Raw genomic sequence first — 21,555 nt, 5'->3', positions numbered from 1 at the left:
TTCGTTGTGAATTAAATTTTTTGTTAAATTAGTTAAGAATGTTACTGTAAAATCACAAATACCAAGTTACTGTTATTCCATAAGAAGAACAGAATTCTCTTTCAGTAGAAATGGATTTTATTGAAATGCTTAAGCTAACTTTACTGTCTGTAACTTTAACTAAAACTTTCTATACTTATGTTTCAGGCAGAGCTGGAGAATAAACTACAACAGCAGTCTATTTTGTCAGCACAGGAGCTTAAAGCAGAGAAAGGCAAGCTAGCAGACTTACAGAAGGCCCATGAAAAACATAAAGAAAACATGGAGAAGCTGCAGCTGGATTTTTATGGGAAAGAGTCTGAGCTCCTGGCAACCAGGCAGGACCTTAAGGTACTTGCAGACATTTTAATGTCATATGTGGCTTAGTAGATGTTAATATGCATTTTGAAGAGCATGAAACAATGCAAGAACTGTATAAGTGAAAAAAAAAAAATCTCTTCTGCTATATGTAGAATTTGGTGATGCTTAATCCCTTCCCCCGAGACAAAGGATATTCTGAAACTGATTTAAAAGCAAACATGTTTGCCAATTTACCTGAAATACTCTTTCACTTCTGCAGCAGCACGGTGAAAAGTGATTTGGTCCTATATTCACTGAAGAGTTCTTTTTTAATGTTGGTTTTCTTGTTCTATACTGTAGCTTTCAACTAATTTAAATAGCATAGCTAATTAGGCCAAGGTCTGCCAGCAACTGCTATCTTCCAGATGATTTAACTAGGGTATTCCTGGCTGATGGTAGATGTTAAGAGATGTCAGTCTACTAGAAACAGCAGGCTTCTGGACCTACCTGGAATACAAGTGCCAGAATTTAGTCGTTGAAGTTTTTGCTATTCCTAAACTGAAGTTACTGGTTTTGTATAAGTGTGCAGTGCCTTCAAGGAGGTATTGCTGAGAGTTGACCCAGTCAGCAGAGGTGGTTTTTGGCCCCTTTTTCTGGCCGCCTGCTTCACGTTAGTACTAAGCCAAGGCTTCAGTTGGTCCCAGGACATACTGTGCCACAGAGACTGAATTCTAGGTTCAGTTTGTTTTAAGAAGCAGGAGAAATGCCTCCTTTATGTATAGGTCACTGCAGTTTTATTAGACTTACTCCTCTGTAGTATTAAATTACCTGCCATGTTTCCCTGTAGGTTATTGAAGCTTTACTTTCAGTGCACCATGGTTGAATTGCTACATTAAATTGTGAAGAACTTCCGCATGATTAACAAGGAGCTGTGGTTTAAGCATATTCTTTTTTTCAGTTTGTTACTGTTGCACATATACATCTGTGAGTTTTCCTGCAATGCGTTTAAATCACCATTTGTTAATGGAGTGGCCTGTAGAAGCACTGGACATGTTCAGTAACTTGGAGGTTTTTTTGGTATAGCTTTCATTAAAGTATCACTTGTTGCAGAACAGCTGTGAATAAGTATTGTTATTAAAGCAGTTTGATGACCTCTAGTCCTGACAAGTAAAAAATAGGATAGTAAGTGTCTTGGATGTATTTAGACCTGATGGGGATGGTAGCAAGAGAGAGGGAGAGCTCTATGCAAAAAGCTAAAATAAGGTGATGGCAATGGGGAAACAAGATTTTTAAGGTGAGCAATCAGGTAACTTGATGACTTATGATGTAAGTTTCTGTGGAGCCTAGAAAGGCTGAAGAAGATTGGGGTCCTAACTACTGAAGTGGTGTACAATCTAGAAGCTGTTTGCTTGATTTGAATTTTTTTGTAAAAAAACATTTATTAGTTAGGATTAATGAAGTCTGATTGATGCCGCTTTTTTTTTTTCTTTTCTTTTTTTCCTAGAAGAGGGAAAAGGTGGGGAGCAGAACTGTTTTCCCTCAGTACAAGATTAAGTTAAAGAAGTAGTGATAACTTGTCTTAGAAGACCACAAAAGAAAAAAGCACATTCAGACAGCCTCAGAGTGACAGTATTAGTCTTGAGAGATGAATATCAAAATGCCACTGAAGGCAGAAGAACTTTATAGTAGAATTTCATAGCCTATTCAAAATCAGTTGTCTGCGTGTTTTGCCTTGGGCAAGTTACTTATTAAAAGTAGCTCATTTGAGCCACTGCTCTGTGTTTTGGCTGAAGTTTGGAACCAAAGCTGATGGGCAGGCTGAGCTTTAGATTTGCCTTTATCTTCTTAGTAGCCAGTGGTAAAAGTTTTTAAAATTTATCCTTATGTAGAGTCAGCTAGGGTGTCTTTCAGTGCAGGATTTTTAGCAGAGGCATGAACTCCCTGCAGAGCAGTGTTGAGTCAGGAGCCCAGCATTGTCCAGAACAAGTGTGGCCAGATCATATCGTGACATCCTAACAATGCTAGATTTAAAAGGGAAAACTTAAACGTCCTCACGGGGTGTGGCACGGTGCTGTTGCGGGGCCCGGGTTCCAGGCGTAGGGATGGATCATGAAAGGCTGGTGGGTGCCGCAGGGTGGGCTGGGTCCTGGGCGGGCACGGCGGGAGTTGGGCTGTGCGCAGAGCACCATCTGCTGGCATCTGGGGAAACCGCCGCTGGGATCCGTGGCTCAGCTGCGGCTGGAAAACCGTGGGAAGGCGGTGCAGAGGGAGCGAAAGCCTCGGGGCAGTTTGGGGCGGGAGATGCGGCGCTGCCCGGGCTGAGCGGCCCCAGCGCCTGCGTCCGGCACAGCGCCCGGGCGATGGAGCTGCGGCCGGGTGCGCACCGCGGAGCTCTGGGGCCTGCAGAGGAAGCCGGAGGGGTGTTGTAGTTAAAAAACCAAAAAGAATAAAATAAAGAATAAAATCGGATGTGGGAATGTAGTTATAATTTTATGGATACTATTTGCTGCAACTTTACTTTGGTTTAAAAATATCTCTAACAATAACTTTCACACACGTCTTTGTGACTGGAAAAAGAAATAGGGTAAGATTTGAGTGCTTGTTAAAGTTGTAGTTTTTGATAAAAAAAAGGATATATAAAATTCAAAAGAACACCACTTAATAATTTTTGTGTATACACATATAATTATACAAATATCTGTCTGTGTGTGTATAGTCACACAGTTTTTTTGTGTGAAAAAGGCTTTTTTTAATGTAGAAGAGTTAGTGTACAAATTGTTATTTTTGCCTTGATTTTGACTTAGTTTGAGAATACTTTCTGTGAATCTGATCTCCTGAGCTCTGCCAAATATTCTTAAGTTTTGGCATTTGTGTTTTTTGTAGTCAGTCCCAGTTTCTTCTGTGTTTCCAAAAGAATGTTTCTTTGTCTCCAACATTGGCATTGCTGTCAGCATATATTCAGTGAATGTTCTGGAACAAAACTCAGTTGCCAGACCTCAGTTCTGTAAGTCATGAGCCGAAGTTGCGTACAGTCAGTCAAACATTTTTTTTAGGGAGTGAAGAGAGATCAGGATAGCGTCTGTGAATAATTTCATGTTGATCCTTGTGGACTGGGATCAGGGAGCACGCAGACTCAATTGCTTGTCTGTGCACCTCATGTAGATAGACCGAATCTAGGTCCTACCACCCTGCTAGGACCAGTTGTGATGCTGGTGCTATGATTTGCACTGGCACAGCCCAAGGTGTAGTGAATCTAACTGTAATTTTTAAATATTTTTATTTATTTAAACTCTGTACCAGTCAACCTAGCATTTCTGTTTATTTACACAAATAAGTACTGATTGACCTCTTTTGTTCTATGCCTTGTCTCAGCCTTGGTATAGATGCAGTGAGATAACCTGTACAGTCCAGACACTTTGAGGGGTGGATGTCACTATCCACTTCATCACATTTCATCATCTGGTGCTAGCAAATTTGGTGTAGCCACATTTCTTCTACTGGAAACAAATTTGAATAAAAGTTGTGTCTTTACTGCGTTTCTTTCTAAAACTTTGGAGACTGTTGGCTTTTCCTATGCAGATATTATATGATGTTGCTAGACTTCCTATCCTTCAGTGCTAGGAAAATATGGTGTTACACTGCACACAATGGAACAGAGGGAGATAATTTTGCTTTCTGAAATACCCACCCAACTGAAACTTCAAAACTGCAAAAGAGCTTCTGGGTTTTTTTACAAAAATTCTGAGTCAACACCTTTCGAAGTATTAAGTAGTAAACTCTAATGTCTCAGAAAGCAAGTAAAGTAATTTGTCTGAAAATTAATTTTAAAAGCTGGTATGAGCTTTTTAAGAGTCGTGGGGATTGTTGAAAATGCTGTTGAATCAGCAGTGTTCCATCACTGCTGTTTCAAATTAAGTCTGACTACAAGCAAAATACTTTAGATATTACAAAGGAGGATCATGAGGCATCAGAAATGAATTAGCTTTCAAATCAACATGGGAGTAACTAAAGCATATGCATAATTGAATGAAGTGAAAATTCTGCTTTTAGTTCCTTCTAAAACCACTAACCTTCAACAAGAGGTTTGATTAATATTTAAGCAAGAACTTCAAAAAGAATTGAGTTTGTCTTGAAAGAATTTAAATCTTTACTGCTTCACTGAAGACAAAAATCTTATTACTAACAATAAATCACAGCTTACCTTCTGTCTCATAGCATCAAAAAATTCCATAAAATACAAGTATTTCTGAGAAGCGGGATGAGGTTGGTTGGTTGGTTGTTTTTTTCTTGTTGGTTTCAAGTGGAACTAGTTTTTATCTAAGCTAGAAGGTTTAAGGAACCTTCAGAATATTAACTCAAAAACACCCAAAATTTGACTTTGCTATGAGCAAACAGAATGAGCTTTGGGTCCAAGTTTTGGATTATTTCTTGGGATTTTGTGACCTGTTTCAGAGAGATAAATCAAAGTTCTTTTTCTAGCTAATGGTGAGAGAAGCAAATAAAGTATCATCTCTGGATTTTGAATGAAAATTTAAACTTAATGTTTACAGTGCTCATGCAGCAGAAACTGTAAACATTTCATCCTGATAGTAGCATTTTTATCTTCTACATTTCACTTCACAATTTTAAAAAAAATTACATTTGTCCTAGCACTAACTTCATTAAGCCATTAGTGAAAAATAGCATTGAATGATTTTTGAAATCTTCAAAGTATAGCTTCACTGCTTCTTAAGTAACAGCTGTCTAGAGTTATAGAACAGTTGATTTGCCTAGGTAATAAAATTAATTTGTGTGAGCAAATTCAAGTGCATTCTCTTTTGGTCAGTTCCCTTTTGTTTTCTGCCTTTCTGCATGTTTTCACCTTTTGTCTGTGTAAGGATGCAAACTGGAATATGTACAGTAAGATTTTGTTCCTGGAAATGATGTTGACAGTTTCTTTTTACTTAGGGTAACCTTATAAACTAGAAGTTTCTGTAATTATGCTCTGTCAACATTTAAAGCTAAATGTTGCACTCTAGGTGGTAATTCTTCTACTTGGAGGATGTTTAAGTGGTTGTTTAGTATCTGAAACTTTTATACTGAAGATAACTTGCAGAACTCTCTTTGTCATTAGTCCACAGAGGAAAAACTTGCTCTAGTTCAAGAAGAACTAGTTTCCAGCAGGAATCGAATTGCTAGCAGTAATCAACAGATTCAGGAACTGAAGAAAGCTAAGTCTACACTGGAGCAGGATGCATCAAAGAAAGAGCAACAGCTGGGTGAGAAGACCAAAATGCTACAAGATCTTCAGAATGACAGGGTAAATGCCTTTGCCTTTTTGAAAACTCCACACAGGAGATTTCACATCCGCCCCCTGCAGGCACCCTTTATTATTTTCTGTTATGTCCCTAATTTGAGAGCATAACACTGTTGTATTGCGTAACAATGACAGTTTTAATGAACCTCTGGTGAAAAGACTTAAAAAAGAGACAGTCGTAGTGAATTTGGTTTAGAACATGATGTTAATTTGTTCTGGACAGGTTTGTGGCTAGACAGGTGGGAAAACATTATTAGTTTTACATCTAAAACTGCAATCATGCTGCTAATTGCATTACAAACTGTGGGTAGATGTATGGCAGTTGTTTCCCCATAATTATAAAGCCACCAAATAGTTTTTGGGCCCTGGATGTTTTTCGATTGATTGGGGTTTTTATTTTGTGAACTTGGAAGATGTAACTTTTCTAGCACTTCTGTTTCTCTTAAAGATTTTGAAAGAAAAGGATTTGGCTAACGAAAAGTGTAAAACAACAGAGCTCCAGGAAATAAAGAGTAGACTTGAAAAAGAAAGTGCCAAGCTGAGTGAAGAGATTAGAGCCTGCAAGCAAGAATTTGAGAAGGTACATTGAGACAAACTGAGTCTTCCTCATATATTTGGTTATCTGATGAGAAATATGTGACTACTCAGTCGATGTTATCTGGAATGGCTTTGCAAAGATGGTTACTGTAAATATTGGTATTACAGGTAAGGAAACCAAAGCCCAGATTTTATTGAGCTTCCTCATCAGTGGTGTCTTGGTTGGTGATGATCCTTGAGCACAAGGGCCTAGTGAGCCAGGTGGGCTGCATAACTTGTCTTAGCTGCAGGATGAGTTGTATGTCCTGGCTTTTCTTCAGTTCCATTGTTAATTTACTCTGCATACCCCTGCTTGACTATTCTGAAATTAAAAGCTGTCCAAAGGAGTCACAATGGTGAAGTTTTCCTAGATATTCTGGTACATTTGGGACTTCTCAAGGATGCATGGTAGAGTAAGTGTTGTTTCCCTTAGTTGTTTTCCCTTAGTGTTGTTTCTTAAAATGTCTCAAGTCACAGTAAGGGAAGCCTCATAAAAGGCAAATGTCAGGAGCCTCATAAAAGACAAACTCTCTTCCAAAATCCTAACAATCAGTTGAGCTCTCTAAAGGGTGAAAGTTGTGAGGATTTAATGAAGTAATTTTTAGTCTTCAGTAAAGCTGACTTTTTCTTGCCATACTCCACATGTTGCTTTTTAGTCTCTATAAAAACTAACATTCCTAAAAGGCTGCAGTTTGAGTTTTCCATACTGTACTATTAGCAATTACATTAGTATCTGTTAAGCACACTTAGTTTAAGTTGTTGCACAAGTATAAATACAGGTACAATTGCCTATACACTAATAAAAAAGAAAATAACATAACGTACACCCTTCAGATGTTCTTTTGTTCTCCATTGTTTTGAAAGGGGTCTGTAATTTTTAGGTATAAGTCTGTACCTCGTTTCTCTCGAGGACTCTGTGTTTGAGGAAGGGTATTTTAATTCTTGTTGTTCCTAAAGTCTCTATTCTAAAGAATAAAATTTATAAGAATGTAAAAGGTGTGCACACCAATATCAGCTTAATAGTAGTTTCTTCATCTCCCTACATACAATCAGACTGAAAGTCTCCTGTAGAGTTAAATTCTGTTTCCCACCTCCTAGCAAGGAATGGATGTATTTGTATCTGTAGGGTATCCTCTTGTTCTGAGGATATGTTCTTTTCACTGTCCTTGGTTTGGTTTTAATTTGTACTGTGAATTTTGGTTTATGGAAAATGGTCCACACCCCTATTAATCTCTTAGTACCTGTATGTTTGGCTGTGTAATTTTAAGGAAAATGGTTTCTGTAAATTAAACTAACTATTCTACTTGAGTTCAGTTACAGAAGAACAAGTAAAGCCATTATTTATATAGTCCCCCTTGCTTAAAACAGAGTAATTTTTTATGTATTGAAGACTAACAGAAACTAACTTTCTTACATCAGCATTCAGTTATACGATGTCATTATGAAGTTTTTAACCTCATTATTGCACCCGGAGAACAATACAAAGTAAATTTTAGAACAGTACCTAGAAAATGACAATAGATGCATCTTTTCAAGAAATGGTAGAAAACAATTTAACAGATCATCCTCTCTACTTCAGCAGAAGCATGCATTAAAATTATTTTTAAATTTGAATGTTGATCATAATATAAGTTTAAAATATTTGATTATGAAAATCACTGATACTTTGCTCTATGAAATCATCCTTTCTTCCAGTGATGAAACTAAAAATTATTGCTGTCCTCTCCTAGGAAAGGGTTACAGTATTTTTTAATTTAAATCTAAATTTCAGTGTTGCTGCTTTAACTTTGAACTCTGTATCCTAACAGGAGGTGACAAATCTCAAGGATGCAAACCAGCTATTGATTCAACAGAAATTAGAACTGCAGGGCAAAGTAGATAATGTGAATTCAACTCTGGAACAAGAGAAACAAAAACATCAAGCTGTCAAAGATCAGCTGAAAAAGAAAGAAGAGGAGCTGAAGAAAGAATGTGCTGAAATTGAAGCCAAACTGGTTAGTATGTTAGAGAGAATGAGATTGTTGTTTTGTGAACACTTATTTGGATTCTTCTAGGATCAGAAAAAAAGCAGTGGGTTGACTTCAGTTTCACTTTACATGTAGCTTTTAAATGACAAGATCAAAAATCTTTGAGGCATTTAATAGTATAGGAAAATTCAGTGAGGTGACAGCTTTGTCTAATAGACTGTGTTGATTAAAAGTAGTGATTTTGTTACAGTAAAATTCTTTGCCTCAAATAAATGTAGAGAATAGAGAAAGAATACTTTGAAGCTTTTGTTTTTGATTTTTCCATTGTTTTATAGCACACAGAGAAAAAAGACAAAGAAGAAGAAAAACGGAAGCATGAGGAAAAGGAGACCAAGCTCACCATGCAGGTCACAGCCCTGAATGAAAACCTGGCTACCATGAAGAAAGAGTGGCAAAGCAGCCAAAGACGAGTGAGTGAGCTGGAGAAGCAGACAGATGACCTACGTGGGGACAATGCTGTCTTGGAAGCAACAGTCCAGAATAATCAGGATGAGAGAAGGGCATTGCTGGAGAGGTAAGCTGTGGTCATGATGATGTAGAAGTGTAGTTTGAGAAATTAAATTAACTGAGAATGAAACCTGAGTTGATTTGGGATTCTATATTCATGCTTTATTTAAATCTGTCTTTGTTCATACTGGCTGGGCTGTGGGTGCAGTTTCCAGAGTCAGCCCTCTGTGATCACTGCCAAAGCTCAGGAGGAGGTTTTGGGAACCAGTTGTGCTGTTTGTGATTGTTCTGTAGAAAATAAGGCAGGCTTATCAGGATCTTTACTTATCACCAAAGCCACAGCTCTGTGCTTGTTCTCAAAGATTTATGTCCATCTCTAAGAGCCTTCTAAATCCACTGGGCTCCTCTGAGATTTCAGGTATATAGGCTGTGGCTTCTCATCTGTTGTGTCAACCTTGTGAGGCCTGGCAGAGAGAACTTCTCTTACCTGAACTAACTGTCCTTCTCCATCATTCTGAGACTCCTGTGCCTTGATTCAGTTCGAATACATGCCCATGTCATCCAAGAGGCTGGAAGAGACCCCTTAAGTAACATAGAATTTGCATAGGAACTCCTAGGTGTGCCCACTACTCTGTGTTAGGAGACTGAACATGTAATTGTATTAGATAGACTGAAGTTCACAAAGGAGGCATTTTCTTTTCTTTCTCCTGAAAACTGGCAGTCTTATTTTTCCAGTCATGCTTTTATCTCTACAATATATTGAAGTTTCAGGTTAGCAGAGCACTTTTCCTTCAGGCAGCAGGAGGCCTTGCAAGGCAGTGGGAGCTACCTAAATACAGTGATTTCCAGGGCAGAAGAAACATCTGTGAGGCAGGAAGCTTTTTTCGTTCTTATTTCCTGAGGTGTTTGGAGAAGGCAGAGGGGAAAACTTTTGTTGGTACTGTCAAGCTTGGTGATTTGGCTTTTGAGCAGTAGACCTTGGAAAAAGATTGGATGGATTCAAGTGAGATCCTCTTTCTTTGGCAATCCCTTGCTGTACTGTGTTGAACTCATCCAGTAGCTGTTTACAGCTTGGCAGAAAAATACCCTTTGAAATTTGGCTTTGAGCAGCTAACTTAGTTTCAGCTGATGGGAGGTGGCCTTGATAGAAGAAAAAAGTTTATTTTCTGCTCTTTGCCTGACTTGATCTGCAGCAGCCGGTTTGTGAGAGTGTCTTGTTGCACAGGGGTATTTATCAGGGCCTACTGTTGAGGGACTGCATTCAGCACTGTCCCTGATGTGGGGCTTAACTCCAGGTATTGAGAAGCTGCAGATACTTAGGAGCAATGCCAGTATAATCTTTAACTGATTGTCACAACAGCATATTTTCCTACTTAAGGCATCCAAGAGCTTTTCAGAGCAAGGATTCTTTTGGCTGGATTTTATCTGGGTAACTTCTCAGTTACAACCAACTTAAAGGACACACAGTTTACGTTGTCTTAAATGCTTCGAGCTTACTATTTATTATTTTACCTCAGGTGTATAAAAAGTGAGGGAGAAATTGAAAAGCTTCAAGCCAAACTTGTAGAAATGAAGAAAAAGCTGGACAATACAACTGCTGCAATGCAGGAACTTGGCCGAGAAAACCAGTCATTGCAGGTATAATTTGATTTGAAGCTATTAAACCTGTTGATTCTCAGTCTGAGACCTTAGGAGAATTTCAGATTTGTGTCAGGTGGGTGGTGGGTTGCCTTTCTAGAGTCAATTAAGGTGTGTTTATGGTGTGTGAAGGTCATACTTCTGTCTGTGTGTTATTAAATCTGCTTATAGTTTTGAAGCTTGGAAGGTTTCCTCTCTGAACAAACAGAAGCCCTGAGTATCATGACAGAATTGGTGCTTTTATTTTGCAATGGGTAGTGCATGCTGTTGAAATAGAAGCTATTAGAGGGAATTGGAGATGCATTTTTTAAAATGCCTGATGATTTTTTTACATCTTCTGTATAGATCAAACACACACAAGCTCTCAACAGGAAGTGGGCAGAAGACAATGAGGTACAGAATTGCATGGCCTGTGGAAAAGGCTTTTCGGTGACAGTAAGAAGGGTAGGTGTGTTCTACTCTGTGTCTATGGTGATTTTCTTTTATTATTGTTTCCGAACTCTTAGATGGGATATGGACTTCATAAAATGGCCTGAATAGTGCTGTGATCTCAAGACATCTCAGAATACAATTACTGTTTGAGGTGCCTAAGCATATTAAAAAAATGGCTGTGGAGCTTACTTTATTCATAATTCTTTTTCCATTATTAACAGTATCAGTTTATAAACAGCGTGAAAATGCTTCATTCCTCTAAGCAAGCAGGCAAAATTACACTGTTGTAAGCATATTTACAGAAAATATATTTATAACCAATCTGAACTGGATTTATGGGTACAAAAGGAATGTAAATTGGTTGAAATTAGGTATGTGTGAAAATATGAGGCATCACCATGACCTGGTGCTTTGTGACTATACATTTGTAAACATGGAACAGAAGAAACAACTGGATGTATTTTAGGCCCGTAATCAGACCTTGTTTAAAAACTGCTGTGGTCAGCTAAGATCTTTGCATCAGTTGGCAGAGTCTGCCCTTGATCCAGAGATGAGCACCCCTCCAACAAGTGACTTGGCAATGAAGTAGATGAGGGATATTTGTGAAGTTCATTTTTGCAGAGATTCCTGATATAGTCTTAGGTAATTCCCCCTGGCCTGCACCATTATGGTGATGTTTTTTGGGTAATCTTTGATCAACTGCTGATGATCCTTTGATTCAAGGATGTTTCTCAATGTGAAAGCAGGTAATTATATATAAGAAGAATGTATTTCATGTGACCAGACCATGTTCAAGAGAACAAATTCAAGAAGAAGATGAACTTACCCATCTATTTTTTGAAACTGGTATAGTCTCTTGACTCAGTGAAGCACTTCAGAATGTTTTACTCATATACCCTATAGAAAGGATTTACTCAAATTACATTCTCTGTGCTGTGTAACTGCCAATTAAAAATTAAGACTAATTTTTGAAACATGAGAGTTGATTTGGCTGAGAGCTGTCTTGACAAGATGATCTCTACTGGTGATCACTGCTCTACCACTGAAGTTCAGCATGTATGTTTCTTGTCTTTTGCAGCATCACTGTAGACAGTGTGGAAATATCTTTTGTGCTGAGTGCTCAGCAAAGAATGCCTTAACTCCCTCTTCCAAGAAGCCCGTCCGAGTCTGTGATACTTGCTTTAATGACTTGCAAGGATAACTGGCTATCGTGAGTGACAAAGAAATGTTACACTAAAATTTACTATTTCTGTTGATGCACTTCATTCAGCGCTCAGACTACTATTCAGTTGGGACAATGATTGTAACACTTGGCAAAATCTAGTATATTTTAAAATGTTTATTGATACCAAGCAAAACTATTGTATTTTTTTGTGAGATATGGGCTCAGATCATCCATAGCTTACTGACATTAATCATGGAAAGAGCTTTTATGTCTAGTTTAGAAATATCCAGTTATTTGTAAATAAAGTTTAAACAGAGGAGTAACAATGTATTTTTTTATCTTTTATTTTTTTGTTCAAGAGAAACAGCATTTATGTGATATTGAAGTTTATTCTTGTTTCCTTCAAAGAAAAAGGAAGGTGCAAAAACTTGTGAGGATTTTATGTATCCAATGTTGCTGTAAAAACATGACTAATTGTTTCATTTGATTGCATATCTGATGGTCTTTATAACCTCCTGCGATTTTGTTTTTTTTCTATCTCTCTGGTTCTTGCATTTTTCTCTTTAAAGTTTGAGCTCCACAGTGAGGGAAATGGCTGGACTCAACTTCAACTCAGCTTTATTTGCCCACTTGTACTATCAGCACCCAAGTCCTTGTCCAGTACAGCACTTGGGTTCTGGAACATCTTTACACATACTGTATTGCATGGTTGGTGTGTGAGTGCATCTGTCTCTCGGAGAGAGTATGTGTGAAGGAATGAGGAGACAAAGTTTATCTGGCATTGTAGCAATATTATATGATACATTATAATATTTCATCCCATAGTGATTGATTTCACTGTTATGAATTTGGTTGACACATTTTAATATTCAAGAAACCCTTACATGTGGGTTTTAAAAAGCAAAAAAGCAATGCTGGTTGAAGCCTGTAGCACATCTCTGCCCCTGCCCATACCCTGGAAGCACTGAGAGATCACCATTGTTCTGAGGGACATACAGACCTTCCAAGCCGGGTACCCAACTAAGAAAAAGTACTTTGTAAAACAGCTCTAGTTTTTCTGGGCTTTTCTTCCATCAGCTTTTGGTGGAAGAAGCTGAACTCCTGCTACACCTAACAAACCCCACTTTTCCATTACTCCGTCTGACCCCCATTACCAGGGGCTCTGAAGTGTTACCTTAGTTATGTGGTTTAGTCTGCTTAGAATGGAAAACTGGCCTTGTTATAAGCCAAGAAGCTCTAAGAGGCCAAAATATATGACTATAAATATTTTATAAATATTTATTCATATTTTCTGTACTGGGAACAGAAGTTTCTTGTACAGTTCATGTAGTCTCCAGACTTCCTTTTTGTTGTGATCTTGTTTGCACTTCTTCATTTTTGCTTTCCTGTCTCTAACCTTTCTTCCCTTTTTATCTGGTGTTTCAAAACCCGTAATATTATTTCTTCTAAGCAGGGGTTATGCCTTCCAGTATTTAGGAATTTTTTGTCTTAAGTGCCCTAATAAATGCTCAAATGCTTCAGCATCTTAGCAAATTTTTCCAGCTGTTCAGAGAAAAATATTGTGTCCTGAATTCCTCTACTTCTTTTCTGGGGCAAGGAATCAAATTCTGTCACAATGATGGTAGCTTAGTCATCATTAGGAAGATAATTTGTTTGCTTTTGTCATTTGTCATAATTTGTTTGCTTTTATCTAGTTACAGCTTGTCATGTGAATGAAGAAGTTTTTATAAAAAATGTCTTGTCTTGATTAACTGTCCAGTGAAGAAAATTCATCCCTCTGCTCCAGAAGTAGAGATCTATATGTTTCATATTCTCTTTTAACTTACCCAGCAAGTTCTACATTTGCACTGTCAAAAAGTTTTCTTAAAATTCAAAAAGTTTTCTTAAAATCCAATTCTTATTTCACAAAAGCCAACTGAATTATGTAACTTGTTCTTGTCACTGTAAAAGGGTTTGGGCTACAACTGTGGTTCACACAAAACACTGATCTGCTTTTCTGGTTTGAACTTGAGAGTTGCTTGCTCAGAAAAAAACAACGGCTGCAACAGTTCTATATGAACAGAGCCTCTGGGCTTTCTGTTTCTCCTCATCAGTGTAACTGTTTGGCATAAGAGTCTTTTGAAAAGAGAAAATATGAAAAGAGAAAATATGAACAGAATCTCTGCCTCTGGGATTTTTTTTTTATATTTATTTGTTTACTGAGAGAAACAAAAAAAAATTCTTTAGTCTTTGTTTGACTTTAGAAATGTGGGAAATGTAGAGAAGTGACAGTCATGCTCCAGTCTATATGCATTCTGCCCTTTTGTGTAACACACAAGAGCCTTATGCTGTTCTTAGGGTGAAGGACAGCCACATAGAATAGGAGAGATTTGGGAGGGAAGGGAGAAAATTCTCACAGCTGCCTAAGATCAAAACACATGAGGCAGAGGAAAATGGAGATCTTTCAGGGGAGCTAGGAGAGTGGTTGGAAGATTCAGTTTTATTTAGATTGGGAACGTGTGAAAGCTCAGGAGATACTTCTGCAGTGGTAGAAGCTCTGGAAGGGTTGTTTTTAATTCAGCCTTTTGGGATGCCATTGTGTAAAGACAAGCAGAGTCACCTTTTTCAGCAGGCTGCTGAAGCAGTGCAGTTGGTTGACTGCAGATCACACCTTGGTGTGGAGTTCTTCAGCTTCAGGAACAAAACCAGCTTGATTTTTAAAAGTTGTTTTTTGCTGGCCAGTTTATATAACCAGCTTTTTGAGGGGCTAGAAATGCTTTTTGAACACACATTTGTAGAAAGAAGGTTTGTTAAAATCTGGAGGAGCAGTGGGGTAGAAACTTTCAGGCTTGAGCTTTGATTCTGGAGCAGTAGGTCATGATTTCTGCAGCTTTTCACTGGGGTGAATTTATGACTCCATTGCTGAGTCTTATGCCCCTTCTTTTGTACTTGCAATTCTTAGTGCTGGTCTGTATTTGTTGACAAATTGAGGGTATACTGTCTGTAATACTTGGCTTCACTGTCAGGTTGGAAGCTGGAAGTGTTCAAGCTCAATAAAATATCCCATTATAAGGGAAAGTGGAAGGTGAAAAACTGTGACTTTACAAATATGCTTGCAGAGTCTGACTGTTTTTATGGGCATGTTTCAGTAGGAATGTGGGCTTTTTGTTCCACTGCCTTAAAATCTAAGTAACAGGAAAACCAAGTAAAAAGCCTAATGACTTTTACCACAGTAAAGTAAAGGATTCCAGGCAAAACAGTTGAATTCACTGATTTTTCAGACTGCAGACACAGGAACAGAGGGGAAAGGTAATAAAATGGCAGAAGAGACTGAGTCTTGGAACTGGAGGATGCACAGTGATGTGTTTTTACAGCCTCAAGCAATAGGCAGATTGCTCTGATTCACTTAGGAGCAGCCATTACAGAGGAAGAGGTGAAAGTAGGTCTGTGGGATCCTCAAGCAGCCTTTGATTACTAGTCATTACTATGGCATCAGGAATGGGACGGAGAAGTGTGGGCTTTGTTCTTGAAACTGTCGTATCTGCAGGCTACTCCATCCACATTCAGAATTGCTGCCAGAGCAGAATGTGAGAGACCAGCTGCTTTATGGGCAGAGACAAGCTATTGGAACTTTTGTGCGTTGTAAAGGATGGTCTTACTAAGGATGAGGAGAGGTTTTTTTTAACTTCCTGTAGACAGCACCTCTATTCCCAGTCAAAGACCCACAGTCCATTGCTTTTTTTTTTTCTTTTTTTTTTTTGTCATCTCACAAATGCCAAATCCTACTCTTCCATTCTGGCCTCATGTCAGCAGTACTGGAGACAGGTAGCATTGCCGAGGTCAGTGGCAGGCTTTTGATCTTAGCTGGCTCTGCTTCACTGTTACTTATTTCTTCTCCCCATGTATTCCCTAATGTAATCTTCCCCCTTCTGCAAATGTTGGATGAAGAGGATAAAAGTAATGAGTCACAGTAGGAAAAGTTGCTGTCTGGAGATGAAGAGACAAAAGGAATTTTCTGCTGCAGCTTCCAACAGAGGCAAGAGGTTTAGAGGGATCTCATTTTTCAGCTGGCCCCACTCTCTGGCCAAGAGTCCAAGGCTGTAGGGTGAAACATGGGGTTTTGCCTCTGTTTTTGGAAGGTGTCAAGTAACCAAGTTGTCATGGAGTGTGGAGCACAAGGTACACAAGAGCAATGAGTAACTACTTTTGTTGGCTTTGGGACCATTAGGATTGTTTGTGAATCCTCACTGGAAAAGCTTTCTTACTAGTGAAGCAAGAAGGGATTTGGGAGCAGAAGCATGAAGTAACCTCTCTGTGTCTGTATTACATGAGCCAGAACAGTTGAGCTTCTTGTCTAGATGTAGGAGAAGTGACATTAATAAAGGGACCTGGAAAACTCAATTGCTTTTCTGCATTGTTAAGTATCATTTTTCAATGGAATGGGAACAAATGCTTGTTGCAAAACTTAAAAATAATTTATGGCCAGTACTCAGTGATGGACAGAAAAATGCTGGAGCTGAAGTTCAAATAGAATCTAAACTATGCCAAGAAGAATGATATCATGGTTTGAGCATGTTAAAACTGATAAATTACTCCTCCAGGTACCACCCCTTCTGCTTTCATATTCTCAGAGAACTAGGAAACAATCCTGTCATTTTCACTGTGCACTTTTTGCTGTCTAAGAGGATCTACAGTAAGTGAATGGCATCATGTACATTGTATGTGTTAGCTGAAGTCATTGGACAGCAGATTTATAATCATCTGGATTTTTCACTTTATACATTTGGCCCTATGGAAAATTGCACAGTTCCATTTACCAAAAACACAATCATTATCTGAGAGCACATATAAACAAAAAACATGTTAGCCACCCACATCTTTGTAGAACTTAATCTTAAGGTTATAAAATAAGAAAAAAATTAATTTTATGTATTTGCAAGGATCTTGCCAGTTGCCCATGTCTTTGGGTTTGAAATCTTAACCTCAGCATCTCCCTTTTAGAATAAGTTTAAAATTATTGTCCAAACACAGCCTCTCCAAAAGCACTAATTGATGTATTTTTCAAAACCAGCTATAATTGCATATAAATCCTGCCACGGAAATGTGGTTTTTGAGGTATTTTTTTCTGTTTCTTTTTAAAGGGACACTGAATTAAAAAGTTTGCATGTTTAGAAGGAACATTAGATACCACTCAAGTTCACAATGATGAAGAGTGTAAGGTACTAGGTAATTTAATAAACTCTGCCTATTATCTGTAGCTCTCCGCATACTATGCACTCACTTATGCAGTGGATAGAGAAGTGTCTGTGCATTTAGAGATTGATGAAGTCCTGCTACCCCTTTGGATCAATGCTGTATGAAAGCAGGAGCCCGGAAGGCACGTTTTCCAAATTTCCCGCTGCCTGTGACTGAAACTGAACACTAAAACCAAATTTGTCTGTATTTCCTGCTTTTCTTTTTTTTGGGTAAAGAGGGCTGGGAAAGGATGTTCATTGTAACATGTCAGCAGTCAGTGCTGGCAGGTCCAGGCTACTGCTGTTGAGTTTATGGCAAAGTCCTCCATTGTATGATGCTGGAGCTTGATTCCTGGCGCAAAAGGGATGTTTGAAAGAATGTCTTGCTGGGTTAGCAAATACCAGAACTTTTTATAGTAATATGTCCAAAATGCTGCTTGTATAGAAATAGTCACTTTTGTAAGAAAAGATAAAAAGTCACAAAAAAAAGTCACACCCCCCCCACCCCCCCATCTGATGCCATTACATAAGATTTAATTTAAGCTACCTCTCAGTGTGAAATTCAAATGTTAGGTAAGTTTAATAAGGTTTTCTCACTGTCATGTTACGTAAAAATTATAGTGAATGCCAAAATTGCAAAAGTTTATCACCAAAAAGGGAAAGAGTCGAGTCTTTCTTTTTTTTTTTTTTAATGTGTATTTGAAAATATCTAACAGTTTCAGGTTATTGTAAATTCTCTTAAAGTCTTTTAACTTCTGTAGTTTCAACCTTGCAAACTCTAGCTGCTGGACAGGAAATAAATTATGACCACCACAAGCTTTCATAATTATGGTCTGCAGAGTAAAACCAATTTTGTATGGAGCTTTGTCGTTTGGATACAGATAGCCTCGTCACCAAATGTACCATTCATTTGGTCGTGTTTTTTTCCTTCAGTACTCGAGATGTGAACTTGATGAATGGTGTTCTGTAATGGATGCGTGCCACAAATTACATGGTCTTGTTTGCCTCTTTTCTGACTTTTAAGGATCAGTTTATTACTGCAGATGTGAATATTGTTTATACAGCTTAATTTCTGTATAATTGTATAAAATATAAATGGAAAAAATATAAGTTTTCACTTGTTATTTAGAAGTAATGTATTATAAACGACTTACATTGCAGTTTTACTTACAGAGTACTGTACTTCTGAACTGGATCCTACCATCTTGGTAGGCGTAGATAGATTTTTTGCATGAGTCTGTTTTGGTTTTATTTCTTTCTAACTGAAGTTTTATTCTCTTAAGTTCTATTTTCAGTGTTTGTTTACTACTTGTGATCATGTAGTTGTGCCTTACATTGTGGAAGAATTTAGTCCAGTGTGCACTGTAATTCTTAAACTCTGTGATCTGGAAGGTGGCTGTGGATTTGAATGCGAAGGTGACACCATGCATCAACGGGTTCTGTATAAAGGATGATGAATTGTTGCTGAAATGTCATATTTGTTTTATAATCTGTTAAAGGAATGATTATTAATAATAATAATAAAAAAATTAGACATTTCTAATAGACCAGGTTATATCATTCAAAACGACCTTTCCCCATTTCAGACACAAAAGCTACTTTGAAATGGTGGATATATAGTTTTACAAGTGAACTGTAGGGAAGCCACACATGATAAATGTTTTTTAGCATGCTTGTTAAGAACAAGCTAAATGTTCCAGTTTTGTAGAGTTGCAGGGAGCTGCAGCAAAGGCTGTCACATTCCTGAGGACGCAGTAATAATGACTGTTTTTCAGATCTGTTTTTTTCACAGGTTAAATTCAGAGTAGTCTTTTCATTCCCAGTAACTGTGCAAGGCTGCCGAATATCCCACATTTGATGAGTATCCCACATTTGATGAAAGTCCTTCTGTCACTGGCTATGTTCTGACATCACATTCAAGGCAGCTGGACAATTGGCTTAACTGGAAGACTCAAAAGTAGCACTTGTTTAATTTTTTAGAGCAATAAAGGTCTCACTTGTGAAGTGGAAAGCTCTTTCAGAGTAGAACTGTGTTGCAGAGATATCCCAGATGGTTAATGTGAGAGATCAGCTACTATTGAATTACGGAGGCACAACCAAACAACCCATGTTTAGCTACTGAAGCAGAGGCTCTGTGTAGATACAGAGAAAGATGGAGAGGAGAGGTCTCTGAAAGGCAGTTTGAATTGAGAAGTCAATTTCTGCCTTTTCCTGAGATGTCTTTCTCTTGGCACCACAGAAGAGCCTACTGAGCTTGTGTCTCCATGAAGACAAGCCTGTGTGTAAATACTTCCTTCCCCTCTGCTGTCCTCTTTGGAGACGTGCTGGTCTCCAGGAATGACTGCTTGTCTGGTAAAATGAGTAGACCTGACTAAAGGTTGTTTTGGTAAAAAGTATACAAAGTGAAATACCCTCTTCCTTCTGCCAGCACACAAAGCACAGACCTAAGTCTGTCAGGTGTGACTTCTCTGGGCTTGTAATATCTTTGTCCTGTCAGCACTGGTTTCAGAATGCTGTGAGGTTCTGATGAGCTCTTGGTGTGATGCAGTGGGCAGCCGAGCCTGGGATCAGGGAGATGGAGCCCAGCTATGTCAGCCAGGTTGTGGCGAGATGTTGGTAGCTTGTGTGATACCCTGGTGCAGATCTGTCTGCACTCTGTTCTGCCCTCCTGCTTCACACATTCACCAGCTGGCATGGGGCCTGATGGCTGTTCCTTTCCTGGAAAGCTGTGACAAGAATTTGCCCATGATAGACACAGGGGATGAGCAGGAATTCGTGTTTTACAGTGGCCAGGCTGTATCTGGAGAGCACTGGACCAGGTAAGTGCATATATATGTATACATATATACACACACTCAGTATTAATGCAAAAAATGTGATATTATTGGTTAGTGGGTAGAGACACATAAATATCAGAAGCTATGGCTACACAATTCTAATTTAATGAAATTTATTAATACAGTTTGAGTAATGCAATAGCCCTTCTAAACTCTGGTGAATGAGTTGTCCTTACCAACATGGGTTTTTTCCCTCTCATGCTTTCTAGGAAATGACAAGCCATATTAAAGCTTCTCTGGATGGTAAGATCCTTCACTAGGTAAAGCAAAGAAGGAGCAATACATTTGTTGCATGGCTCATTCCCCTCCTCCAGTTTATTCCTATGTGATGTGGTCTATGTGCCATACTTTTGTCAGGTCAGAACTCTGTTAGCTTCAGAGACCTAAGGCATTCTGAAAGAACTAACTATATTATCACCACAATAGTCTTCCATTGGCTCTGTCAGTGCAGTGCTGACGTTATTAAATTTCAGAGGATTCAACCGGGAAGCAGAAAGCAGTGCTTTTCTTGGTTTCATGTTGTGTGATGTAATTGGAGATTGCTGTTTCTATCTGTGACATCCATGCTTTCTGTAAAAAGAAAAAATAAATGTAAACCAAGAGAACCTAAGAAATCTCCAGTAAGTCAGATGCACAAATATCCAGAGCCTTTAGTTTTATTCTCTCTTCAGGCTTGTGATAATAATTGCTGAAGGAAACATGAATTGAATTATCCCACAGCTGAGGCTCTCCCAGTTGCTCAGGCTGGTGCATGGTCCTGGAATCTGTTTCTGGGGACAAGGATTTCCAGTGAATATTTCCATTTTTGCTTGGAAGGTAGAGTTTTAATGCTCTGCCTGTAATGGTGAAGCTTGTTGCAGGCTATTCCACCTTTCTGTGTAATTAGCTTAATGCTGTCCCTGCCATTTGGGTTCCTCATTTTTCTGATCAAGACAGCTCCAGTCCAATCAGCATCACAAGTTCTGTCCCTATCCAAGATCTGCCATGGATTGCCAACTGAATTTCAGTTTGTATTATCATGCTGGCAACATTCAGGTCTATGCTTGCTGTCATCCAGGTATGAGGACAGGGGGTGATAGATAATTTCAAATATGTAACTTCCTTCTCTCTGCTAGTCCAGATAGTCTGGTCACAGAAGTTGAGTCGTCTCTGAATTACTGTGATTAGATGTTGGACTAACCCTAAAAGGATTTATCCTTTGGACTAAAACCTTTAAAGGGCCCTTTCAACCCAAACTATTCTATGACTTTGAGAAGATGGTAGCCCTGGTATGAAGGCAGGGAAAGGTTATATTTCAGTAACAGAAGAAAGTAATGACTTCTTGAGTGAGATAGCTATTCCAAGTACCAGGCAATGACTTGAAAATGGAAATAATTCACTCAGTGCTTCTTCTAGAAAAAGTTTCCCACCATTTACTTGTAAGAATTAGTATTAGTGGTGGTCAGATTTCTGTGCATTAGGTATTAGGGAAATTCAACTTCCATGAGAAAGCAAAATACTGCGAAGTGCCTGACACACTTTCAGATGTTACACACAGTTCTGTTACTAGAAATGTGACATGGTGTGAAAATGAGGGGTAAATTTATAGAACAGTGGAATTAATCAT

The 21,555-nt window shown here is 38.4% G+C and overlaps 2 protein-coding genes across 4 annotated transcripts in view; one reads left to right on the top strand and one right to left on the bottom strand.

The window, feature by feature from the left end:
- The window catches only part of EEA1 (early endosome antigen 1), a 232,134-nt gene that overhangs the window by 47,922 nt on the left and 162,657 nt on the right, over positions 1 to 21,555 (top strand). Inside the window, exons 22-29 of one of the 3 annotated variants that reach the window (XR_010743630.1) lie at positions 187 to 369; positions 5,432 to 5,617; positions 6,063 to 6,194; positions 7,999 to 8,184; positions 8,493 to 8,731; positions 10,182 to 10,302; positions 10,648 to 10,746; positions 11,813 to 11,944. Coding sequence is in view for 2 of the 3 variants with exons in the window: in XM_066319268.1 (XP_066175365.1) it covers positions 187 to 369; positions 5,432 to 5,617; positions 6,063 to 6,194; positions 7,999 to 8,184; positions 8,493 to 8,731; positions 10,182 to 10,302; positions 10,648 to 10,746; positions 11,813 to 11,935 (1,269 nt within the window). In the remaining variant the exon portion in view is untranslated. Of the gene's footprint in view, positions 1 to 186; positions 370 to 5,431; positions 5,618 to 6,062; positions 6,195 to 7,998; positions 8,193 to 8,492; positions 8,732 to 10,181; positions 10,303 to 10,647; positions 10,747 to 11,812; positions 12,230 to 21,555 lie in introns of those variants that run through there. The other 2 variants (XM_066319268.1, XM_066319269.1) reach the window with 2 other exon arrangements.
- PLEKHG7 (pleckstrin homology and RhoGEF domain containing G7) overlaps positions 20,390 to 21,555 on the bottom strand; it is a 29,380-nt gene continuing 28,214 nt past the window's right edge. Inside the window, exon 16 of the mRNA XM_066319270.1 lies at positions 20,390 to 20,519. Coding sequence (XP_066175367.1) covers positions 20,412 to 20,519 — 108 coding nt within the window. The 3' untranslated portion in view covers positions 20,390 to 20,411. The remainder of the gene's footprint in view (positions 20,520 to 21,555) is intronic.

This window comes from Sylvia atricapilla, chromosome 5 (genome assembly GCF_009819655.1).
Source record: "Sylvia atricapilla isolate bSylAtr1 chromosome 5, bSylAtr1.pri, whole genome shotgun sequence".
Taxonomy (NCBI): Eukaryota; Metazoa; Chordata; class Aves; order Passeriformes; family Sylviidae; genus Sylvia; species Sylvia atricapilla.
Note: the sequence above shows the minus strand (reverse complement) of the source record. Positions and strands in the feature narration are given on the sequence as shown.